Below are 26,689 nucleotides of genomic sequence, written 5' to 3'. Positions count from 1 at the left end.
CATCCACCCCTAGGCACAGCTCAATACATTCCAGTTGCTCCCTCACATAAAGAGCAACTCCACCATCTAGCTTTCCCAGCCTGTCTGTCCTAAAGAGCATGTAGCCATCCATGACAGCACTCCAGTCATGCGAGCTATCCCACCATGTCTCTGTAATGGCAATGAGATCATGGCCCTGCGACTGCACACAGATCTCTAGTATTTCCTGTTTATTCCCCATGCTGCGTGCATTGGTGTACAGGCATTTCAGGGAGGTGATCAAGCATGCAGGTTTGCCATGAGGGATACAAGAGGATCCTCCATAGCTACATCCTATGCGCACTTCCCTGGCTGCATTCACATGCTGGAGGCATCCTGACTTGAGCAGTCTTTTGCCAGCTACCCTGGCACTATAACTCTCCCCTTCCCCCATCTTTCCTTGTTTAAAGCCCTCCTTACCAGGTTGGCCAACCTGTTGGCAGACACGTGTGGCCCGCTTAGTGAGGTGGATCCCATCTCTCCCCAGCAGTTGTCAATCTTCAAACAGGGTCCCATGGTCGTAGAAACCAAAACCCTGTTGCCAACACCAGCAGCACAGCCAGTCATTAACTTGGAAAGTCCATCTCCTCCTCCTCTCATCCATCCCCCTCACTGGCAGGATTGAGGAGAAGATGACCTGGGCTCCCAGACCCTTGACCACCGTCCCCAGAGCTCTGAAATCCTGCTTGATGGTTTCCAATTCGCCCTTGGTGTCATTAGCGCCCACATGGAAGAGCAACAGTGGATAATAGTTCRAAGTGTGGACAAGCCTTGGCMGTCTTTGCATGACATCTCATACGCAAGCCCTTGACAGGCAACAAACCTCTCTAGACATGAGGTCAGGTTGGCAGATAGATGCCTCCATCCCCTGCAGCAGGGAGTCACCCACAACAATCACCCACCACTTCTTCTGGGTGTTCCGGCAAGGCACAGGGTCTGTTGTCCCAGTTACTTCCCTTGCAGCCATGCCCATCTCCTCCTCATCCTGGAGGGCACTAAACCTGTTCTTCAGCAAAAGAACACAAAGTGAAACAGCTTCAGTAGAAGAGAGTAACATGAGAAGAGCTACACCAGGTCAGACCAAAGGTTTATTCAGTCCAACAGCTAGCCTCTGACAGTAGACAGTAACAGCCATCTCAAAAAGAGCATAAAGAGCAGAAGAAGCATATAATACTTCCTCAGAATACTCTCCCTCCCCAAACTAATTGCAGCTCAGAGACTTACTTCCAATGAGATAAAGAAAAATACTGCACTGCAGGAAGGTGGATACAGACTTGAAAGTTCATGAGACAAGTGAGGCTTTGTCCAAAGAATTTGGACATATTTAACAGCAACAGTCAAACAGATGACAGTGTCCAGAGCCTTACTTGGACCTTGGCAATAGCGCAGTCCCACATACAGAACTGGAGGAATTTACTGTTCATTTTTGGTCAAAATTCACTAATACTGACATTTTCTAAAGGGCTTTCATGATACTCCATGTGAAACAAGGCATGTAGCAGCATGCAAATGTAGCAGCAGCATTAGCTGGTAACACAGAGCTGCAGCCTTTGAGCGGGGGCATCCCGGGTGGGGGGCAGCGGAGGGCCCGCCAGCAGGAAGCAATCTCGCACGCTCACCCCGCCACTGCTTGCTGGCCGCTCTCACAGCCCAGAGGCTGGCAGGTCTCTCGCACCACGTTCCTGTGCAATTACCCCTTGTTCGCAAACACTACCACCTCTGCCACAACCACAGCTGCATTTCCTCCCTTTTTTCCCTTGGAATACCTGCATGTTAACTGATCCACTTGTCTTTCCAGAAGAAACTTTGGGCTTTCCAGCTTTCATCTGTTTCAAGAATGCAGCATTTTGGGTAAAGAGGCATAGAGGGTTTTTGGACCACAGAAGCATATATGAATGTAAATTACATCATCATTATTAGCATGGGCACCTCAACCAGCTTCAGGGTTGCAATATACTACAGCGACTGCATATACAAAAAAGCCAGTTACATTAACAGTAGTAAGAAGGTATAAAAGAGAATGCAGGTATCCTTCCAGCTGAATTCCTACACCAGCCAAGTCTCCACTTACTGCTGCCATACCACAAGAACTGTAAACTGCCTTGGTCTTATCTCCCATCTTCCCTGATGATTCAACCTGGAAATATTTGTGCTGCCTGCCAAAACCTCTCCCTAAAACATATTTTCTTAAAGACATATCTTACAAACAAAAAAAGCCAGGCCTCTAACAGCCAGGCCTCCTGTCTCCTACAATCGAAGTATTGAGGCATATTCAAAATGTAGGCATGTTTCTCAACTTTGCAGTTTACTCAGTTTCCTTAAATAATAATAGGTTATATTTTATTTATGCGTTCATCAAATCAATTGATTTTAATATTTTTATTAACTGAAAATGTTATATAAATTAGATGTTACTTAGAGAATAAATGTATTTACTTAATAATGTAATTTAATAAAATATTTAATTAAATTTAATAAAAAATTAAAACAGCATTTTCATGATTAATTTTGCATTAGTGATATAGATATATTTGTATTAATTAAAATTGCTTGATTATATATGTATTTTTTTAATTACAGATACTACATGGTGCATATCCTTGCAAAACAAATCTTTAAATTAGCACTTCAGCAAGCAGCACAAATATTTCCAGGCTGAATCATCAGAGAAAATGAGAAATAAGAATAAATCAGTTCACCAAATTTTGTGGTGCAGCAATGGCAATGCTGTATGAATGGCAAGTTCACCTGGTAAAACACCTGCTTTATGTTCTATACCTTAAAAAAATACCATATAGTAATATTAAATACTAGAATGAAACTTGATTAGAGCAGATCAGAAATTTTTAAAGGAGCTCCAGACATTCTCAAGCTCTCTTCCAATATAAGAATGTCATAACTATAAAATCAATGATTATCATAATAAATAATCACCCGTTCTGAACACACAGTAAGAAAGAACAAGTATTCCAGTTCTCAATCTAGAAATCTGGGTAGCATTTACAAATTCTTTTCCAGCAAATATGAATCTGATATCCAGCACTGTCAGAATAAAGGTCTGCAAAATATTTACAGAATTCTAAGAGCAAGTTCTTGCAATGTTCGGTCAGAAATTTGGGAAGTTCAGAATTCTCAGACAGAGAAAAGTAATACAGTACAACAAAAGCTTGTTGGCAAGCCATGGTTAATTATATTAGTTTCTGTTGTTTATTGCTTGACAGTTGTGATGCAGTGAGGCTGAGAGGGGAATAGATAAAATTGTGGTTCWCATGCTAATGTTGCTCAAATGAAAACCAGCTAACTACAGCAAATATTGCAGCAAATTTATTCAAAAACTTTCTGAATTACTCACGTATCCACCTTATATCCTGCTAAAATATTGCTTCAATGAAACCAACTCGGCTTTCATTTTCTTCATCATGAATTTCAAAATCTATTAACTGTTTTACAAGACTGTTCGATAGCTGCCTCTTAATGGGACATAAAGAAAGGCACCTGGTCAAGAAAGGGAGTTCAGACAAAACCGAGAGAGAAGTGAAGAATCATCTGGCGCAAAAAAAAAAAAAAGAAAAAAAAAGAAATGATTCAGAGAGGAGGCAGAGAAGAGTGCTGCAGCTGAGGTTTGCTAAAGAAAACTGACAGAATTGCTGAACAGAAAGCTTGTGTGACAGCCCCTATATGCTTACAGAGAATTTTGACAGAGAAATATGGAAATATGGGGGAAACTGGCCACTCTCTTGATTTGTAATACAGAAGACAGCCAACATATTTGACCCTAAGAGCTTGAGGCAAATACAGGCAAGAATCACTTGTAGTCCATTTGTGCCGGGTAAATTCTGTTACACGCAATTCCATTAATAAAAGCTCAGAAAACAGTCCGGGCATAATGAGCAATGTGTGTGTTTCCTCTAGCACAGGAATATTTGTTTGCTGCCTGTGACAGTAGAGATTGGACAGTGTGGAGGCTTTATTCTTTGACAAGCACACATATCACGATGTGCAATTCTATCCATGTGCTTATTTAAACTGTGCAGCAAAGTCAAATCTACTTTATACCACCAAGAATGCTCCCGCTGTAACCTAATAAGACACCCATCAGGGGAAGAGGTGATGCTGTATATTCTACCTTAGATAGGTATATTAAAATCTTTTGCTTTTTAATCTTTTGCTTAATATGCTGTTGCAAACACAAAACCTCTCAACCAATTTAGTCAATATCTTTAACCTTTTGTAGCTAAACCAAAGCAACACTGGAGGAATCTGCAACCTCCATGTAAGCCATGATGGCRCACACTTCATTTGAAAGGCAAGAACTAGAGAACCACTGAAATTCCATCACAACTTGCTTATGCTATTAATTTAACAATACAGTTCTGTAGAACGAATTAAATAAATTATGTATTTGGCATATGCACAATAAGTCATAGGAAAATGTTTTTCATAAAACTTGCTCAAATTTGGAAATGTTTTGGCTGTCAGAGCAAATTTACAAAACACCACAAATGAAGCCAACATCTTGGTTTAAAAAGCCTGATTCTGGCTTACCTAGTAAGTATACTACATTTTCCCCTTACTCAAACATAAGTTTGTTTGAAGTATGGGAACAAAAAAAAGTGTCCAGAAAGGACCTGTTTAAGTTTTCAGGACAGGTTCTCTCACTCTAAGTTTAGTCTTGGACAGAACATGTTACATAGCTTGGTTAGAGGCATTTTCAGAAGTAAGATTTATGACCCTCCTGGTACTTAATATTTTATCTTCTCCATAACAAATTCTTCCTTCCCTAAAGCATGTCATCAGCTATTTCTCATCTCCTAAGTACTGGGTCTACAACCAAATCAGAACACTTCATCTTTTAAAATGCACAGTGGTGGTCTTTTGTTCAGGAAAAGATTAATACGGGGGGCGGGGGGGGGGGAGGGATTATATTAACTTTTAAAACTTAGTTGCACAAGGTTCTATTTACGTTAAAATTTCTATACCTAACTCAGCTACATAATTTAGCAGCCTAAGTTACGGCTCTTATTTTCTTAAGTTCTAGCGATCAGCTTTAAATCACACTGCTTTGGTACCTGCAGAAAATCTTCATTACCATTTTAGTAAACTGCTCCCTTTTTACAGTAATTGCTTGAAGTGAGATATTGCTTAATCAGGAAAACTGCTACAATAGCTCACATTATTGTCTGTCCATTCTTTGCAATGTACCAAAATTCTTAGTAGCGAGTTCTCTTGGAGTGCTCACTTACCCTTACCTTTTCCAAACCATACCTAGGTGAACTTGTTGAATTCTTGACTTACAGCTTTACTTGTATTTCTCATTTCAGTGTCATTCCTGCTCAGATTTCCTCCACGGGTTCCCCAGAGCAAAACAGTGTTCTCCTGCAAGAGCCATGCTGCTGGCTACAACTTACTTGTCTATGAGTCAACTGAACATTCACAGTCATGAAGAATGAGTTTATTCCACAATAAAGCAAATAATCTAGTGTGTCTGTAATCCAAGACACTTTTCTTCCAATTCCTTAAGTGAAAAGGATAAAATACYGTTCTATTAATTCCTTTCAGTTTCTCATTAGAATTTTTAAAGAAACCCAGTAGAATAACCCTTAGAAAACTAGTGATATCCCATAAATACTATCTAAAAGAGCATTTTTTCCTTGTGCCATGCTTGTGCCTCAGAGATATGCGATAACTGTATACATTTACACTGTTTTAACAAAACTTCTGTGAAATTACATTTTTGTGCAAGCAACAGCAAAGTCTACAACTGTATGAAGGAAGCAAAAATATCAATTTGCAAGTTTCAACAGAAGACATCAAATCTCAAGCAGGTCCCCCTTCAACTGTGTTCATATTTAATCTCTATATATTTTCAAGATTTAAAAAAGCAGAGGGTAACCATAGAAAAATGTTCTCTTTTTAGTAGAGATCCTAGACTTCGAAAGTTTGTCAAAAATACTTTTTCTAATACAACTTCTACTGAAAATTAATTTGAAATTTCTAAAAAATATCTGTAAACAAGACAAACATGCACATCATGTAATTACGTACCTTACTAAGTTTTTCCATGTCTTGATAGTATCCTGCTGCCTTTTTCTGTTCTTTGGCCATTTCTGAAACAAGCCTCATGATAGTTTCTCTGTTAGCCTTGGACTCCATCTCATGGGCATTGATGGCTTCTTGAAGAGCAGCAATCTGGCTTTTTAGTGTCATATTTTCTTTACATATTTCACAGGCCTAGAGAAATAATTCAAATATTAGTAACTTTTTAAGAACACTTAACAGTAACCTATATTCATCATAATACACCTGCTCCTAATCATGCTAAAAAATACATGGTGTTTGTAAGACCTGTAGGTTAGATTTATAATAGCATTCTACTATTCTGTTCTAAAATAGTAGAACAACACTTAAAATGAAAACCATATTCCCACCATAAACCCACATCTTAGTGTAATGTGGTTCAGACTTACTCCCACACAGTCTCTATGATCTATTAAAAATGTGGAGAGCTACTGTCACTTCTGTGTATCTGTACTTGACATGAAGCAGGTCAGAAAAATGAAAACAGATCATGTAACTATCTTCATGTGAAAAGCAGACAGTTTTGGTTTGGTTTGCTAAGATATATGTCTCCCAAGCCTTTGGAATGAGGAACTGAAAGCTTCATTTCATGCTTGAAATTTTCTAGGCACAGGGAGACTTTAGCTAGTAACAGCTATTTCATTAGCATATTCAAGGATGGGGCCAAATAACTGGTGGGTTGATATTCTGAACAACTGACACCTTGGAAAAAGTAGTAGTTCCAGGAAGATTCTAGGTCTATTTTTGTACGATATGCTAATTCCAAGAAGCAGAAGAGATGAGTGTGGACATTTCAAAGAGTATATAAACAAAATAAGGAATAAAATGTACCTCGACTCCTACCAGTAAGATGGTTCTTAAGATTAAGCCAGAGCACTTCTGTCTTAAATTAAACCATAATGTAGAAAACAATCTAGATACACACACCATGACTCCAAACAGAAAAACAAGTAGCTATGTTTTCCTAAAGCACACCATTCTCAGTGCAAACTAGATTTGCCATCTAGATTTATGTCATTAAACAAAAAGTCAACATTCTTTTTTAAACTTTATGTCTGATTATTTGTTTTAACTTAAAGCATGTATGAGTTACAGTTTAACACTAAATATCTTTGCCCGAAATGATAACTAGCCAGGTTGCGGAGGAGCATCTGTTACAATTTGAATGTGCTTGTAATATTATGACATCAAGGACTGTAAAAAAAATCACTGTGACACATATTTAGATAAACTTAATTTATTAAGTATTCCTTAGAGCCAGAATTCTTATAATAATATGAATATAATAAAGCAGAATTTCCCCAAATACCTGGTATGCTCCCAAGTGAGGGAAAAATAGGCATAGAGAAGACTAGACAAAAATGAGAAAGACGAATGAAATTAGGATAAATTGGCCTTTAGCTGCATCTCAAAAGGCTAACAGATTATAAAAACGATTTTCCTTTCCTGAATGGAAGCTTAGCTTCCAGAACTTTAGAAATATTCTGAAAGAAGATGATGAAGTTTTATGATTACGTTTCAAATACAGCAATTTAAAGCATTTTGTTACAGGACATAGTTAGGATTGTTTCAGTGTATGACATTTCAGATGTTTCTACTTAATGGTACATTGGCTTTAGATGAGCATTAAGAACTAGTGGTACAATTTATATGTCACCTAGTAATTCCCACTGCTAATGTTTTAGGAAAGCTTTCAGCTACCTATCTACTCAGAGTTTGTTCTTAGGAACTACGGGTTAATTAAATATTTACGCAGATAAGACCAGACTGAGTTCAGTGAGGTCTATTAGTGTTCAGCACCTGTAAAAATCAGGCCAATGTGAAAAAAAACTGCCTTTAATAATGATTTACAGACAGTGTTATCATTTAGCACAAAGATTCTGTCTTTGTCACTTAAGTTGTTGAAATAGTTGTTTTATTTCTTTGATAAATATTTTCCTAAAAATCAGTATATAGAAGTATGAATGCATTTTTTGTCGAGCCAAATATTTTTTAAGAATTAAGCTCATTTTAAGAATATCCACTGGAGTAATAAAACACAGTGAAATGTTTTAATAAGTCTCATCAGTACCTATTAGAAGGCCCTTGCCTACACATATTCACCTTTAAAATTAAAAGTTCCTGCGGTTCCTCTTTTTCTCTGATGTCTGTGTCCAAGAATCCAGAAAGCTGTATAAGCAGTTCCTCGTGTTTTCTGCTGATCTTTGAAGCTTGAGTCTTGCTTTCTTCACACTCATTCAAACATTTACTAATCAGCCAAAAAAAAATACGCATATCAGGATGAATGTTCTCTGAAACAGAGTTCTAGGCAAAAAACATTACCCTAAGATTATTGCTAGCTTCTGCACATTGTAAAATGATCTTTTACAAGTTACATGTGATATATAATTCTCTACATATGTTATTTAATACATATAACTTGTTAGTTGCCTTATATGTAAATACTTCTTCATCTTCGCTTTTGATTAGCACTTTAAAGAATCCTCTACAATCCCATCATTCTCAGCACAGGATTTCACTAAAACACAGRAGCCAAATAATATTAACACACAGTCCACTCAAGATATTAGTAATGGAGGCTGCAAGTGAAAAGGTAAGAAAAAGTAAAAAGGGGAAGAAAGTGATCAAATCACGGGGGGGGGGAAGCTAAAAGTCCCTTCTCCAATGAAACTGACAGTGCAGTTCCACAGACTCAGCGGAAAAAGCCTCCTCTGACAAACGGAAGTGTAGGACATCCAGAATGCTTGCAAAGGGAAGTTTACAAGCAGCAGCAACCAGAAAAGGGAGATGATAGTTCACTGTAGGTACAGCCTTCTGCAGTGTAACACTATCCCCCAAAAAAAGAAGTGGAAGTAAAGAAAAAAAAAGTGCAATCCTCATTCAGGCCAAAGGGGTCAAGTTAAAAACAAATGAACAAGGAAACTACTGCAGAAGTCTGCAGACAAGGTAGGTTCTTTCTCAACAATTTCATCACTTCCCAAAGGCACCTATCATGCAGATTCCCATCCCACATGACATTCCTATCAGTTAACAGCCAAAGTTGCCCACATTAACAGCACGTATGGGTATCCAAATGCTCGATAAGAATGAACAATCAAATAACAGAGTGGTTGATTTAATTCATTGGCATAAACACGGTTACATTCTTTTCATTGCCACAGACAAAGACAAGGTTAGGAAACAAGTACTGGCACAGCCTGTATAGATAATAAACATATAGAAGATCTAAACCTTGTTCTTGGTGTTGTAGCACTGAGCATCACTGCTTAGAAACTGCAAAGGAACAGATTGGCAAAAATAACCATTCCAAGAGAGCTCAAAATAATCATTTGTGAAATCCAGATATCAACTCCAACATCATTTCAGAATACATAAGATGGAACAGAACTAATCAGAAGAAGGAACTGTTTATACTCTTGGTATACCAGTCAACAGACAATCAGAAGGAACTGATATCAAGGTATCCACAGCATTTGTTAAACTTAACAACATGCAGAAATCACAGATAATATTACTAAACAGCACTGCAAAAGACTGAGAATTTTCAGTTCAGATTCATTCTCAGAGAAAACACATATTAGAAAGGTACTCAGCGGTAAAAATGCAGTTGGTGCAAGAGCTAGAAATCTTTCAAGCTTCTAGATGAGAAACAAGGTACTTTCTAAAGCAAGTTCTTGACAAAGATTTGAGCACTAGAATAAAATGAGATCTAAGATATCACCAAACAGCTGTCTGTTAACTTGAGCAATAATTTTTTTTAATTCTATTACAGCATTTAATTATTAGCACACAGAACTGTTCTAAGTTTTCAAGGTGGGCATGCTTGCAGTTTTGGGACTCTCTCTTTTTCAGTTTTGCTTTATTCTTCTCTAGGATGGCAATTAAAGAAGCAACTGAGCACCATTCCATAATCAAAAACCATCATGAGACACCTATGGGAAACACATGGTGGTTATGAACACAGTACGCTGAACAGCTATGAACTGGTGTCAGCAAAAGAGGCAGTCCATGAAAAACTGTAAGATGCTGCCTTAGGAGGTGGATCAGCCCAGTTGCTGTCATTGCTGCAAAGCAGAAGAGAGTAGAAGAATAAAAGAGAGAAATGAAAAACTTTAATTACTGTGCTACACAGGACGAGGAAAACGCCATGCAATACTGCACAGTGCACACGGCGAGTAAAAAGAACGCTATTTTATGCGGCGTGCTCTAGCCCTCAGAGTACAAGTACTTCACAGTTTTCTCACCTCAAGGTAACTGATGTTCTCCTCCATTACCCCAGCAAAACTAAGCTGTGAGATGGCTGCTAAACTGCTGTCCTAAAGAGGGATATATCAGAAGTGGAAATGCGTGAGAATCCAGAAATGGATACACACATATGCACTAGAGCAGTGTATTAGACTGACAGCACTTAGACTGCATACAAAGTACGATATACAAATATATGTACAAGCCTGATTCAACACAAGTGTCAAATTTACTGCAGAAGTGGTGCCCAGATGACCTGCACACATCTAACTGATCTCACTTCAAAGTTGGCCCTGCCTTGAGTGGGAGATTTGATCAGATGACCTCATATGGTCCCTTCCAAGCTAAACTACTCTGTGATCCCATGTACCAAAAACCCCCACACACCTCAGACCATGCTGAACTCACTGTGCATGCACTATGGAGTTGATCCATGCTGGTACCGTCTAGGATTTCTGACAACCTGCAGTTTGATCAAAGCTACTGTGTTACAGAGTAGCTGGAAATCCCGGAGGAATGGAGGAAAGCCTGAATTCCTGTGCAAGGCAAAACTTCTCAGCGGGAAAAAAGTACCTGTCTGAGGAAGCCCAAATGTGCAGTAGTGCTAAGACAAGCTGCATATACCACAGGAAACATCTGGTCTCACATATTAACGGTCAACTTAACCTTCAAGAAAACTTGAAAYGTCATAAGGCAGATAACTTTTTTCAAACTACTAACAGATTCATGAACAAAATGCTTGATATTACATATTCAAAGAGTCTTAGTATTAATATGAACTTTTATAACATTAACAATGACTTTCCTACCTTTTATCAGACTCTAGACAATTTTACACTATAGCCAAGGCAGCAAAGCATATATTAATTACATTCTTGAAAACTACAGGCTAGTTTTTGAGGCAAATTTTGCTGCAAGTTAACAGTGATAACGTATAATTTAAATACAGATTTTAACCTTTTAAAAATAAAATTTTTTCATCTTTAATCTTTGAACAAAAAATAAATGAAATTTACTCTTTAAAGCCAGAGCATGAGAACTTCACATAATATTACTTGCATTTTTTTTTTTAAAGGTCGGTGTTACTCTGCAATGACATAATAAGCCTTTATATAGATTGCTTCTTGGTGACTGCCATTTCAGATGTGTTCAACTTACAAGTTGAAAAATATCTCCTTGACTGCCAAGCATACAAACTGTTCTGCGGCTCTGAAAATCAAGGCACATCACATACAGAACTGCGACTGCTTCTAAAAATAAAGAATCTGAAGTACAAAGCAYATACTTGACAGCTTTACGAATAACCCTAATAATCTTCAGTACAACCATACAGGTATGAGCACCTAGAAGATAGGCAATGAGACACAAAAAAGCGGACCACAGCTCTTTCACAGTTTTGCTAGCTCTTCAGAACTAATGAGCAAAGAGAAGGGGGGAAAAAAAAGCTTTTTACACTTCAGGCTCTAAAAATACCTTGGCAATAGTCCTTTTGAGTAGAAAAGTACCATTTTGAATAGGAGAGGTGTACTTCTTGGAAACCAATCACAGAATTCATTAAACATTTTTGACTCTATCCCTGGGTATAGAATGCAAATGTGCATTTCATGCCTACTGGCTTGCTCTTCCCTTTTATTAGTGGTGAAAATCCTGAATGTCTATTTATGACTAGTCATGTGCCACGTGCTACTAAGGTGGTCAGATTAAGGAACTAAAACTCATTAAGTCAGTACATTGACTAGTATTAAGTGGGAGCACATAACCATCAGGATGAGAAAAAGGATGAAGATGAGAAAAAAAGCTTTGAAARTGTATGATGTAGATTCATGATCAGATTAATCCAGCATAAACACTTGTTCCTTCCAAAAGGGTGGGCTTACCCTCCCTTGATTTCTTGCTTTTTGCCAGCGCTCTGGTGGTATATGCTAGGCACACAGTGAACTGCATCTGGGACTGGCATAGCTGAAAACTACACTCTTTATTTAGCTATCACTTGGAGCAGTTCCCTGGTCCTGTTCACCATGTGGCCACACAAATGGAAGTGCTGACACAAGTGAAATGGGCAAAACAGAGCAGCCAAGTAAAGGACAGGACCATGTTGGGGGCGGCAGCACAGATTTGTGCCACATAAAATGGATCATATCACTGTAACAAAAGCCTACTACTGTGACACATGCTAGTTTGATAGATTTTTCTTAGTGAGTCAGGCAAGCAGGGTAGAAGGTCCTTCTTTCTTTTTGTCAAAGACAGCATTTTAAATCTTAACAACTGTTATCCTGGAGACTGTGAAGTTTGCTATGCTGTTAGGATGTATAATATACTTTTTGGCTTAACTATTACCTTGCTTATATTGGGATTATAATCTGAAATCTTTGGCAATCTACATCAGCGCTCTTCAGGTAGAGCTTTTGACAATTCAGCTGGTAATAAACAAGTGCACTGTAACAGATTTCTCCAGCTACTAAAATAACTTAATTATCCACTTGTAATTCACAAAACCTGGAAGAGCTGTGCAAAATACCGACTTGGGAAATACAGACATCTGGTAAACACTCATCTTGCTCTTAGCTAGACAATATTGAGAATGGCATTCTCATTTAAATATCAGCCTTGTAATGGTTACAAGAATGGAAAAAATCCATTATAAAAGCCCGTAAGGTGTTCATTGATATTCTGTGATTGACATTGATGTTGGAATTTTAGAGTTTGGAATATATTCAGACTGATCAATTTTATTTACAATCAACATTACTATCAGTTTCCTTCCCACAGACCTGAAATATTAGCAAATATGCAGTACAGGATACCAGAACTGTCAGATTAGTATGCACTTAAAGAAAAAAAAAAAAAAGAGAGAGAGAGAAAAACACAGTAATGTCCAAAAGAAAGCAGAAGAAAAGTCAGACAAAGCTAACATACTGAAAAGTGTACATTAACATGCTCCCTTTAGGATGTTACTAACCAGGAATATACCGTATTTGCTTTATTACGCTGCTCCTAACAGAGAGCCTAACAAAAATTTCACTTGACACTGTTCCAGTTCCAGCTGTGCTAGAGAGGAGGGGAAAAGAGACAGGTTGGTACAGCAGCACAGTTACTCCCCACTACACAGCCCAGCCATCATGTCAAGCAACAGATATATATCTGAAAAGGAATCACATGGTAAGACAGGCTAGGGCACTAGACCACAGCTGGAGATAGAGYTCATCACGACTGTGCTATGAAAAGCACAGAGTTTACATCAGTGCCATACTTGGAAATACCTGAATGAGGAAACCATACCTATTGTTTTTGCTGCATTCAGAGAAACAGACCTCTGTGCTCATTTTTGATAAATAAGGTTATACCAAGCTGAGTCATATCTTAATTTCTCCTCCAGCGGACACAACTCTTGAAGCCTTATTTATGGGCTAACAACTCAAAACAAAAGACTAATTTCAATACCTTCCACACACTCAAGTACAATGATTTTGCAAGGCACTAAAACAGAATTCAGGAGGCCTGCGACAAAGTCCATCTACCACTACTACAAAGTCCATCTACTGTATTCTGTCATCGCAAACACAAATCCTTTCATAGTTCATATGAATCTTACTTAAGTTCAGCATTTTGCTCATGAAGTTCCTCCTTCAGCTCCCAGTTCTCCTTGAAAGCTTCCTGAGCTCTCAACTCAGTTTGCTTTTTAGAAGTGGCGAGCATGCTTAACTCTTCCTCCATCTCTTGAACTCGGGTTTGCAAAGACAGAAGTAGAGAAGTCTGTCTAGCATTGTTTTCCTTGTAGCTTTCCGCTTCAGCCTTCAGCTCTTGAAAAGAGGCTTCTTTAGAGACCGTTTTGGACCTGAGTTCAAGAAGCTATAAGCAGAAAAAGAGAAAACAGATAAAAAGAAAGGAAAATTCTGTCTGAACTGAAATATTAGACCACATAAAAGTTTAAGAATGTGACAAGAAACACATTTTGAAACAAAAGTGTCAGTCTTGTATCACTAAGAGACTGGGTGGAGAGAGACAACTAACTTTCTTTTCAAATAAGTAGAAAAGAATAATAGAAAAGGGGGTTAGCAAAAAAGAAAAGCTTCTGCTATGTAATACAATATAACTTTTTAATATAATCTCCTACAGGAAGATAAATATATTCACAAATTCAGAATTTAGGAAAAGTCAATGTAAAGGTTTTCTGCGCAACCTTAACTCACATTCCTTACACATATGCATTGCAATACAGTTATTACCACCACCACTCCCACTTCTTTGCCTGCCTCCCCACTTCTCCCAATTCTGGTGCCCAATTGCACAAATAATCTACAGCTGCTGGGAGTTGTAAAAATAAAGTATCCTGTTTTATGAGAGCGGATCATTTGCCTTTTGATGATTTGCAGCCTTTTCAGAGGCAACGAAATTTTTTGAAAGTTGTACTCTAGGCAGCCTCTTCTCAGTATATGCAAATAGTTATTTTTCAGTCTGATAATTCAACCCAGTGTAGCCGGATTTACAGAGAAACAGAAAGACTTTTCAGGGAGGGTAGGAAGAGATCACTGCCAAATGTCAAGAACTTGTTCCAAAGATGATGCTAGATCTTCCCAACAGCTCATGGAGTTCATTTGTTTTTCTTTGCTTCTCTCTCTCAAAATTTTTGGTTAAAATATCATTTTCCATTCAACTATTTCTGCTACAAACTTCTCCAAAAAAATGAGCTTGAGGTAGACATGCCAGGCACATAAAATTTCAGTGTTATTATTTTATTTTGTAAAAGGAACAAGTAATTGAAAGGGGAATTTTTGTTATAAGAAGTGTTAAGCCATGTTTAAGCTTTCCTTACAACTCAATTGTAAGCAGCAAGATGTAATATGAGCATTTAGCTCCTAGTACATAAAATTAACAGGCAAATAATTAAGCTGCATTAACTGTTCTTTATGACTTGCTTTAAGGCTTTTAGGTTGTGGCAAATATTTTGAGAGAGTAAATATTTAAGACATTAAACTACAACTTAGGAAGTCAGAATAAATTCATGACTCTGCCAGAGTCTAAGCAGTGGGACCAAACTCAAGATATTCTGAGCGAAATTCCAAGATACTGGTGAGCCATTGAATGGTTGCTGCCTTGGAAAAGGGAGGTCCTGTTTTTCCTGTTCCCCGGCATGCACTCCTGCCCTCTCCCTTGTACCAGCTCTGGTACTTGTCTGACTCCTCAATAAAACAATTCAACTCAGTTGATGGAAAAGAATTCACTTTTTACGGAGAAGAGATAGGTAGGGGAGTGTAGTTTTCTGACAATTTAATGAACTTAGCTAGCTCATCAAGTGGTTATAACACTAATGCATAGCAACCCCTTTGAAGAGGAAAAAAAATATCAATCTGAGAACTGTCTTGGAACCACACTCTAAATCTTTAGATTTTTGTAGCATATCTCCCTCTCTTCTCACAAATGCATTTTTGCCAGCGACCATATGTTGTTGCTAATATTCATGGAGATGCATGGTGAAAATTAGTCCTGCCACTCAAAAAAGACAGGCTTTTATTTTTAGCTGGATCAGAAAGCTGATATGACTTACCACATGACAGCAAAAAGGCTACCATTGAGAAGTCAGGTAGACAGACCACTCTTTCAACAGCAGCTCAGTCTCTGATCAGCTTACACTGAATACGACCCCTCCTCTGCAAGCACTAGTTCATCAAACACTTCAGAGCTGACATAAACCAGTACTGCTTTGAGGAAAGCAGCTTTGACCCTTCCTAGGCTCAAAGCTTTCAACCCCATATTCCACCCTCTTCTTTGCGCTAGCAAAAGCATTTATATGGCTATGAAGTAACACAGACTGGGAAACTGATCCGGCTAAAAAACAGCCCAGAAGGGAAGGCTTTATTCTTCAGCTGGATGAGTTCCCCAGCCCAGTGTGCTGTACAACTACACAGATATTCATGCCAACACAAGGGATGGGGCAGTGCAGGGAAGGAAATGAGCAGCTGAAGGAACAATAGGACTGCTTTGCTTGGCAGCTGGACCAAGTTATGGCAGATTAAAGCGTTCATAACCTTAAATTTCTCTGTGGTTCAATGCCCCATCTGCAAAATGGGATTTTTTTTTCTTCTGTCCATTGTCTTCGTGGTCAGTTTCAATAGCAGAAAGAACAAGAATAATTACATATCATGAGTTTTACAGAGCATTCAGCACAACCAGGCTTTGACCTTAACTGGGTCATGAAGGTCTTCATTAACAAGAGCATGAGCAGCTGCTTTCTTGACTATTCTTTTGCTTTTGCAAGAAGAGTGCTGAAAGAATCTATAAATCGGTTATGCTGGCAATAAAGCCATTCAAGATTTCCAATAACATAGAGAACAAATTATTTATATGAGAACATGAAGTTTTGAATGACTTTTTAAAAATGATAAGTAAAGCTAAAGTATTGATCCTATATAGCCATTAAAGACCTTCACAGTCTTTACAATATTTTCAGGATCAGCTGGTCAAAGTTCAGCTCAGCTGACACACACTCATCTCTGTGGTTTTAACTGGATACTGTATTAACAATTCATTCCCCTATAATATTACACGTTCTTGCTATTATCCATATTCTGTTATCTACAATAAAAGAAATTTTATCTCATTGGCAGACAGAGCCTTTTTTTAATGTTCATGCATTACACAAGTATCTCAAAACACTTTACAAAGTGCAAGAGAAATACACATTTCTAAAATGTACAAATGCTTAAAGTACTAATTGGATGATGAATGTTCCAAGTTTCTGTCATGCTTTATGTATACATGTATGTTATGCATATGTATATATATACACACCTAAATCTATGGATGCAGATAAATGYGTGCAGCACTTCATTTCCCTCAGCGGCAAATATCTTTGCCATTTTAAAACTGACCAGTGCCTTCATTGTAGAACCAGATTAAATAAGTCTTACTCAGCTATATATTTAAAAAATAAAAATAAAGAGTGAAAATACAGAAATATCGTCTAAACAAATCCAACTGTTCATTATAAATGTTACTTCCCCCACCTTACATCTCTCCTGAGAGCTACCATCCCCAGAGCAGAGACAGCAGGAAATGATGCGTATGTGTACTTTAGCTACTCTAGTTACAATCAACCTCATTAGCTCAAACACACCTTCACTGGCAATGTAAGCAATGCATATTTTGGGAGCTGTAACTTCATTAAAGAGGAGAGATGAGTGAGGATGGACATCTATACATTAAGTCACCAGCAATAACAGGATACAGGTTTAATTACCAAACTTCCAGGTTTAATTATCAAATAGTGTATTTACACAATGATAATAATGACCATGATAAAAGGAAGACTCTGGTGCCAATATTTCAAGTATAAATTCATAATAAGTTCTTGGACACCTAGCAAGCAGAGTAAAACTCACACGGAAATTCTAAAAAAATGTTATGAGAAACAAAAAATCTGCATCAAAAAGCAAGGACTTTTGGACTTCCTACAAACATTCTATCCTCTACAGAAAGTAACCATAGAGAATTCTCAAATCTGGAGAAGGATTTGGAGGTATTTTTAAAGGTACCTCTGATTGGGCACAATCATACTTCACCAAAAGTGCTGCAAGTTCACTCTGAGCAGTTTCAGCTGCAGCCCGATAGCGATTCATCTGCTCTCTAGTGACAGGAATATCCAAAGGAAAGCAACCATAAGATTCCTGGGAAAACAGCACAAAAAGAAAAACATCAGACATCACATTTTTGAATACTTTTGCTTCAGTGTTTTGTGGGCTTTTTGAGCTACTAAATGGCATTTATTCCAAATACCTTATTCCCACAATAACTGACCCTATTAAAAAATAGAGTAAACAGTGACTTTTCTACCAGTCACCAGTGTCTTTAAAGTGACAGAGTATATCAGCAGAGCCACTTACATGGTCATTGCATGACTAAATATAAATATATATAAAGTATCCTTGGCGTCAGAGAAAGGCTTTTCTATTCCTTACATAAGCCCACTACCCCTAAAAAGTGCTGGGTTGCTCTGTGTATCTATACTCTAGTTTAGCAGTACAGAGAGGAAAAAAAACAATGAGAGAATAAAAGTCAAAGTATGCAATAATGAAGTTATCTGACTCTTCTCTATCCTGCTTCTAGCTGCTGTTCTTCTTGCCTTTTAGCATTTCTCTTTACGCAATGGACTATAACCAACATGCTGACAAAGCTGTAATGGGTGCAGTTCTGAACCCTCAGTGTTTTATTCTTTACAAAGGTATCTTGCAGCACTTAACACAGAAATTGCAGTTGTCTTAAATAACACCAAGTTAATTTAACTGATAAAACACAGAAAGGGGGGGAAAAAAGTAAATGAAGATACATCATAGCAATTCCCATACAGAGTTAGAGCATCTCTCTCAGTATCCTCTTTCCAACAGCAGCCATAAGCAGATCCCTGAGTAAATACAGCACAAGCATGTAGTATGTTCCCCTTCAATAACTCCATAACATCCAATTATTTTCATCTCAGGTTATTCCCTGTAGTTTCTATGCATTTAGGAACCTTCACAGGGTTCCTCTTCTACCAACTTATCCAGTCTCTCCATCAATCCATGTAAACTTTCATCATCCAAAATGTTGTTTGGCAAGAAAGTCCACAAGTCCATCTTATGCAAAGAATCACTTTACTTTTTAGAGTGTGGCTTCTACTACTTACATTTCATGACCTCTAATTTTTATGTTGGACAAGACGAAGAAAAATCAGTCCTATCAGTCTTCTCCATGCCACTCAAGATTTTGCAGATTTCTATCATATCTCACCTCAGTTGTCTCTCTACCAAGTTGAAGGGTCCATGACTACTCAGTCACTCCTACCTGTTCCTCAAAGTCACTTTCTGGTTTGCACAATCGTGCTTTTATTCTTAACCTGCCAGGGTTAAAGGTCCTTTTGAACTTCTTCACTTAGACATAACTTCAGCTTTCTGAATGATGCTTTCTTGTCCCCAGAAGTCATCATTGCTATACTGACCTCCTTTCATCCTTTTTCAGGCCCTTCTAATAGACAACAAGCATTGGCTCTGTGCTTCTAGCCCAGTCTCCTTCATGTCACTTGTAAGGCTAGAGCTCTTTTAACTGTGCATTTTAGACTTGTTAAAACAAGCTTTCTCATTTATATGTCACTCTCCTTTTTTTACAGTAGAGCACAAGTGTGGTGGATCTCTTTGCCTTTGATACTTAAATCTTTCAATATGAAAATTCAGACTTGAGGTGTTGATAGGAACTTCATGAGACAGAACATTTTTTTCAAAATGATTGTAACTACAAAATGATGACATTAACACCTTCAGAACAGAACTATGTTTAAGTGATGTTGGGAGCACATACAGCAGAGAAAACACGAGGAGATTTTATTCCATGAGCTCCCACACAGGACTGAAGCAAAACTGCCATCCTAATGCTTTTAGTATGCATTATGAAATGCAAATCTACCCCAGTTCATGACTGTTATTGAAACTAGGTATTTCAAACAAGAGAGAGACAAGATGTTGTTTGCACTTCATGYTGACCAGCAAAGGCATTATTCTAAAATATACACTCTTTTCAAGCAAGACTTGGAGATACAAATTCACAGCTGAAATCATTCTTGAAAGCCATTCACAATTTCTTAATGAGCTACAGTATCTTTCTATGTAATTAAGCAGTATTAACTCCATGTGGAAAAAAAAACCCTCCACATTTTGTATAGGCTTGTCTTACTTAAAAGTTAAAATTCATTTTTTATTGTAGTGTGAATTAGATTAAAAAGTTATTCCTAAATAATTACCTGAAAAGAAAGTCTTACTTTGGAATAAAAATTATTTCAGTTTCAAATAGAATATTACCCTCCTGTAACAAGTAGGCTTGTAAATACTGTTTCACGAGTACAGATTAAAATATGCATTTTAGCAGAAAAGCAAGAAACATTTCTGTGACAGGCTGTTTTAAGAAAATATCATCACTTAACACTGAAGAGTGATAGAAAAAGTCTATGAGGGATTTGATTAAGAGAGCAGTCAAATGCACAAAAGGGCAGCTGAAACAAACCAAAGCTAGATGGATTTGATTTATCAGGTACCTCTGGAACTTGTGCAATTGTTTCAGTTCTGGTCAGAGCACAAAAGCATGCACACACACACACAAAACTGTATTCTTAATTTGCCTGTCAAAAAAAAGCAGTGTTCTACAGATTAATAAGCAACTTGAAACAGTTCATAAAAATATTAAATTTAAAAAAATAAATGCTACATCTGTTCAGTGGACAATATAACAATATAATTCTTACCAAAACTACTGGGAGTACAAATAGTTTTCTGCTGTGTCTCATCTTCAGGACATGACTAGACTTTAGAAAGATTTTTAAAAAGAGAAACCCACACCAAGAAGGAGCAGCACACTGTTACTCTGTGTGAAGACACCTCAGACAAAAATTTTGCTTGTTCATATTCTCATATGCTGTTCAGACACTGTGAGTGGAAAACCAACTGAAGCACAAACTGTTTTTTTTTTTAAGAGAAGACTACTGACTGACTTGAAGATGACTACCTGAGGTCTCAGAAAGACAGAATAACCGAGAGCTCAGTTGAGACCAGTCATGTTGGTCTTTTTCCTGTCCTTTCCCTACTTTTTTCCTGCAACTCTGAGAAAGGAAACAAACCAACCAACCAGCAAACCCCACAAACCTCTCCAGCAACCCTACAGGATTCAGCTGAGGGACTGAGCTTCCTGATTGTTACAATTGTTCCAAACTAGGTGATCGTAACTGAAACGAGCAGGTCCTCTCTAGCTGTCACGTGTCGTAACTGACAGAAGACCAGTTCCTGGAACAGTTTTCAGAAAATGTGAAAAGCACAGGTTCTGCTGACATAACTTTCTATTGACTGGGTAACAGTTTATGAATGACTGCTACAAAGTATAAAAACAGGCCAGCTGGTTAATGTAATTAGCAGCTGGTGTTTTTTGAGTAATAGAATAGGTACATAGCTGATAACTACATATACTAAAGCTGAAGACATAAAAACTGACATTTAGAGCTTATAGCTTATTAAAGCATCATAGAAATTCCTGGACAGCATTTTATGCTGTGAAATCAACGCACTTCCAACAAGGTCTTCTCAAGCAGAAATATAAATAAAACATCTTACTAATAAAAAAATTAGCATCACATTTGCTTCCCTCCAGCCCTCAAGTACCAAGGCAGCCTTAAGCGAGCGATTACGCACCACTAACAGCTATTTTAACTTCAGATGCTCTTAAGAGGTTATGGAGCTTTTCCTAAGAACTCCCTTCCTCTTTTATACCATGAAGGATGTAGCTCAGATGCCTTTCCTTGTCTCTGCTTTGGCAATGTGCCACACGTGGAGACAGCCATCAGATGGCTTGATAAGAAAGTTCCAAAATATTTAGGTTTCATGACGTCAGAAACCATGACTTTAAAGGAGCATCCAGAGTTTATAGGAGGTTAACAGAGACTCTGGCACATATTATCATAAAGTTAAAATGTGACATGCTGCCCTTCTGCTTTCATCTACATCGGCTTCAGTTTCCAGGTTGAAATAAATCAGAAACTCAGCTCCTACCCATTCAAAATAGAAAAAAAGAACAGTTTTCTGAACAGATTCTTATCCAGCAAAATAACCCTCTTCTATCAGAAACACAAAAAGGCCTGGGAAATAAAGCAAAACTGCTGGTTTGGACTGTAATAGAATGTAAATTACCTTAGATTAGTTCATATAATATTGTCAAGTTTGTTTGTTTTTGTTTTTTTAAATCTTTCTTCAACTCTCTAGTATACACTGGGTTAGATCCAGCCAGTTCAATCACATTCACCTCCCTCAAAGACACTCAGCTGTGCTCTTTCACACAGCAGTTGCAACTCATCAAGCCAGAGTGATACATACAGCATAGCTCATGGTCACATACAATATAGCACACAACTCTGAGATAAAAGGGCTACTAATTTTCTCAACACCTTATCTTTCTGAGGGAGTAAGGCAAGGCATGTGCTGTCTCTTTGCTACTTTGTCCACCTTTTTGCTTTACTCCACTTGCTGTTTAATATCATACATCCACATGAAATTCTTTGATGTAGGGATTTTTGCTTCATTCTTCAATACAACATGGCTCCAAAACCATGGCTGGAGCCTGGAAACAGTAACACAAATAAATACTCTTATATTACTATATTGTTGTATGTTTTCTTTTTCTTTCCTTAAACAAACACAACCACTTCTGACCCTACAGAAAGAAGGAATAAATCTCAAAACTGATGAAAGAAAAAATTACAGATTGTTGCCAAAGAAAGAAGGCCTCTGTTCCTCAGCAATAATCAATATGAGAAAACCTTTTATAGCTGGAACTTCTGAAACCTACATTTGTCATACATGACTAGATTTTAAAAGGATGAACTTGAAAAGATGGATACACACATACAGCAGGATTTAAAAGAGGTTTAAATGAAGCCAGGTGCAAAAGTTAATGAGAATCACCATTTCATTCACTTGTGATTTTAGTGAGATTTACTATAGAAGCAGTCCACTGTATCCTCAAGTGGCTTTGTAAATATGAAGCTAATTATACATTGCAACACCACACTAGAAAAGTTGGTATGATTATCATATTTTTGGCAGGGAATATGCATATTTTCATATTTAAGTGAATAGTTTTTTATCTTTTGCCTGCAGCTGTTCACGAGTCTGATAATTAAACCTACTTGTAACAAAGCATTTCATCAGGCATGATTCTACTGCACAGATAAAACTTAGTATGCAGATGTGGCACTTCTAAATCTCTCTGGAAAAATTCAAATCTGTAATGTCTCATCAATATTATTTAGTTTATACTGATTACTGTTAAGACAATAAAATAAATAAAATGTTAAAAGAATTAGAGGCAATGGACAGGAGACGCTTTTACATATTATTACTCAACCAGCCTGGGTTTGGGGGGAGAAAGGGGGGGGCGGGGTGTTTCCCATTTGCTTTATGAACCTTTGTTAATCACTTTCCATTTGCCTGCAAGAAAATGAAGCTTGTCATATCAATTCAAATTCTAAACAGAAGTTAAACGTACATTTACAATATTTATGAGTAATATCTACTTGGACTTTTGGCTTTATTAGTAATTTAAATGCAAGAGTTGTAAAACTCAGCTTAGAGGCATTCTTTAGTAGATGTACTGATCAACTACAAGAGGTTGTTGTTGCTGTGTGTGGATTTTTGTTTTGGATTTTCTTTTTTATTTTATTTATTTATTTAACCAAATAGCAACTTTCACCTTCCTGGTACCCAAATGATAATTGGCAAACTTCACCTAATTCCAAATCAGCAGAACTTCAGTAATATTCAGTAGTTTTATACCTCCTTATATACTTCAAAAACCTTCAACCATTCAGGTCACTCACTCCCATTCTGTTTTTGTCAGCTTTTTTATTAACAAAATCCTTTCCTGATGCTCTTCTCTCTAATTTCAACCCTGGCAAATGCTGCTGCCACTGCACCCCCCCCCACCCCCCTTCCCAAAATAGATATAAAAATCTCTACTGAAACAGAAAGCCCTCAGTAAAGTAAGTATTGAGCATCACCCTGAGTGACCTGCCAATGCATTCTTTCCCTTGCATCTTGCCCATAGCAGACACACACCGCCCAGGGCAGGGATTCCTTCTACCCATTTCCAAAGCACCTAGGTACGTTAGGGTTGCCATGTCAAAAATAAACAATGAGTCACAAACCTTTGTCGACTCTGTTCTTCCCTTGAAACTACAGAACAAACATGAAAAAAAAAGAGAGAGGGATAGAGATTGAAAATTAGAATTAAACTAATTTTGTGATATGAGGATATAGGGCATTCAGAGATTTTTTCATAGACCTGCTCTATTAAACTATTTCATAACTTACTGTCAACTAAATAGGGCAAAACAACAGAAAACTGCAAGAAAGCTTCTCTAGTAGAGCAGAAGCTTTGATGGCCTCCACAATATTCAAATTTTCAACTTCTAGCTAAAATAGACATTTTTACTTTGCCACCTTTGAGTTATAATCACTGCTTCAGCTGCATGCATAGGCCTTCAGCAGGCAGAACTTCCTTTTGCCACTGCTTTGTATGTGCTGCTATTGTTCATTTCGTCCCTGCTTCTTTTTATTCTATATCTACTCTACAGTAATAAATCAAGAAAAACTAAATCTGGGCAACAAGCATGTAAACACTTTTAACTGGCTGAACGCACCTCTTTTTCTCCTCAGATTTTAAGTTAACTATTGGACCATTTTTATCTGTATATTTGTACAGGACTTAGTACACAATTGGACTCACTGGGCTATCCACTAATTACATACATAAGGACAAAGGGCAAATGTGAAAACAGACAATTCTAGAATTTTCTACAAATCCCAGTGTCATAACAGTTCATATTCTGAAAACAAGAAAAAAAAAAGATCCTGAATCTGTAATACTTCTTTCTAATATGAACTAAATTAATATTCATGGMTGCATATATACATTAAAATGGTTTTCATTTCTGAAAATATGATGCATTTTCTTAATACAGCAGGACAGCTGATTATTATTTGTTGCCACCAGAAGGAAGATGACATCTAGTATGAAGTATGGGGAAGACCGCACTGTTGAGACATTTCCACACAGAATTATCTCCCTAAGAAATCACAAAGAATTTTTCAGTCCCCAAATCTGCAATTGCATCTATAGGAGGCTAAGGTGTCCTTCAAATCAATGAGGATTCATAGAAAATCATTTTGCACGGGCTAAAGTGCTGAAAAGGGGAGCTTAAACATTGTGTTCTGATTGTAACTATTGTAACTGCAGCCAAAAATTTAATATTAAAAGTTTATTGTTTCCCAGAATCTAATTAGTTTAGTTTTCTGATTAAACAACTGAAACATATTCCAGCAAGGCCATTTTCAAAACATGTATAAATTGATAAAAAAGACAAGAGAACTACTCCAGCATTCAGAGATTATTTAATTTTTATTTTGGAAAATAATCTATTTTAGAATAAAGAAAAACAAGTTTGGGAGTACAATTTTTCATAAAATCTGCAGGAGAAAAAGCAAATCTCACATAAATAACTACAAGTTTCATGAAAATCAGGGGGCTAGACACTGTTTAAAGATTCATTACTGAGTCAAATGAAGGGAAGGCAGGCAGAACTTGGCTATTACACATTTTGCTTGGTAAAAATGACCAGCCAGGCAGCATGCACATAGATTCGCAATAGTCACTGCACCTAAACACACCAATGAGTGTCATAAGGGTGAGCCATCAATACACAGTATAGCAGATTTTGTTAACCCAAATGAAAACAGACAAAACTAAATCAGACTCACTTTGGAAAAAAAAAACAACCCAAAAACCTGTTTATAAATGAACCAGCTTCTATGTATATTTGGTGTAAAGTTAAATTCTGTATAAGTAATACKTAGCAAAATATGCCTCTCCTTGGAGATCTTAAAATATTTTTTATTAATAATACTTTATTAATAGCAATTTTAAAATTTGCAGGTAACATTTCAAAACCATTTCAGATTTGTCAGTTACTCTTTCACATTATATCAGCTGCCGGAAATGTCTCATTACTTTTGGTCACTTTCCACTCTTCTGTTTTCTTCCTGCTAACTAGACCAAACTCTTTGCAGTTTTTGTGTGTAATTCTAAAAAAAAAGTTTTGGTTTTTTTTTGTTATAGAGTTGTTGTTTTTTTTCTTTAAACACATTAGTGTGCCTTTCTAGAAAAACGCAAACTAAGTAAAGTGTTTCCAATAGCTCAAAGAAATTACCAAAGAGATTTTCTAAATGCCTTTCAGGAGGATAATGCTCAGCCCTACCTTCCTCCCTTTACAATAACCATTGAAAGGTATTAATGAAAGGTAAAAACGATTGTCTATTGTTGTTTATTTACTGAAGAGGCCAATTTCAAACTTGATTAATGGGCATAAACAGAAGTTTCGTGACGATCAAAATTTCAGTCTTACCTTCTACTATTGCAAGCAGTAGTTAACATGTTTCCGTCTTTCATTTTTCTTTCTGTCAGGATGTGCCGACCTTGCATCTAAATATAATAATAAGTTTAATGTGATAAAAGACAGCAATCATCTCAAGACAATTATGAGGCAGTGACATATTATCTTCTGTAAATATTGCTTAATATGTTTTTTGCTTTACTTCATCCTTTAGCTGTACGGTTAAATTAACGAATTTGGATATCCTCTGGTGCCTTGTCTCACCATTTTTCCAAATGAATGGTGAGGAAGAGCTGATGCCTTTAGTCTCAAAATAATAAAAATAGTAATTGTTGGAAACTTTACCAAGACAAAGCGTAGAAGGAGTAACATATAACAAAATTAAGTGCTTAGGTG

At 37.2% G+C, this 26,689-nt stretch overlaps 1 protein-coding gene across 1 annotated transcript in view; it reads right to left on the bottom strand.

Annotated features, from left to right (window-relative positions):
* CCDC170 (coiled-coil domain containing 170) overlaps positions 1-26,371 on the bottom strand; it is a 48,117-nt gene extending 21,746 nt beyond the window's left edge. Inside the window, exons 1-6 of the mRNA XM_026083666.1 lie at positions 26,306-26,371; positions 24,050-24,077; positions 17,874-18,005; positions 13,934-14,190; positions 8,200-8,344; positions 6,064-6,249 (exon numbers count right to left, since the gene is read on the bottom strand). Coding sequence (XP_025939451.1) covers positions 6,064-6,249; positions 8,200-8,344; positions 13,934-14,190; positions 17,874-18,005; positions 24,050-24,077; positions 26,306-26,349 — 792 coding nt within the window. The 5' untranslated portion in view covers positions 26,350-26,371. The remainder of the gene's footprint in view (positions 1-6,063; positions 6,250-8,199; positions 8,345-13,933; positions 14,191-17,873; positions 18,006-24,049; positions 24,078-26,305) is intronic.
* Positions 26,372-26,689: the final 318 nt, after the last annotated feature.

This window comes from Apteryx rowi, unplaced genomic scaffold (genome assembly GCF_003343035.1).
Source record: "Apteryx rowi isolate R43461 unplaced genomic scaffold, aptRow1 scaffold_118, whole genome shotgun sequence".
NCBI classification, from domain to species: domain Eukaryota; kingdom Metazoa; phylum Chordata; class Aves; order Apterygiformes; family Apterygidae; genus Apteryx; species Apteryx rowi.
The sequence above is the reverse complement of the archived record's forward strand: the minus strand, read 5'-3'. Positions and strand labels throughout refer to the sequence as shown.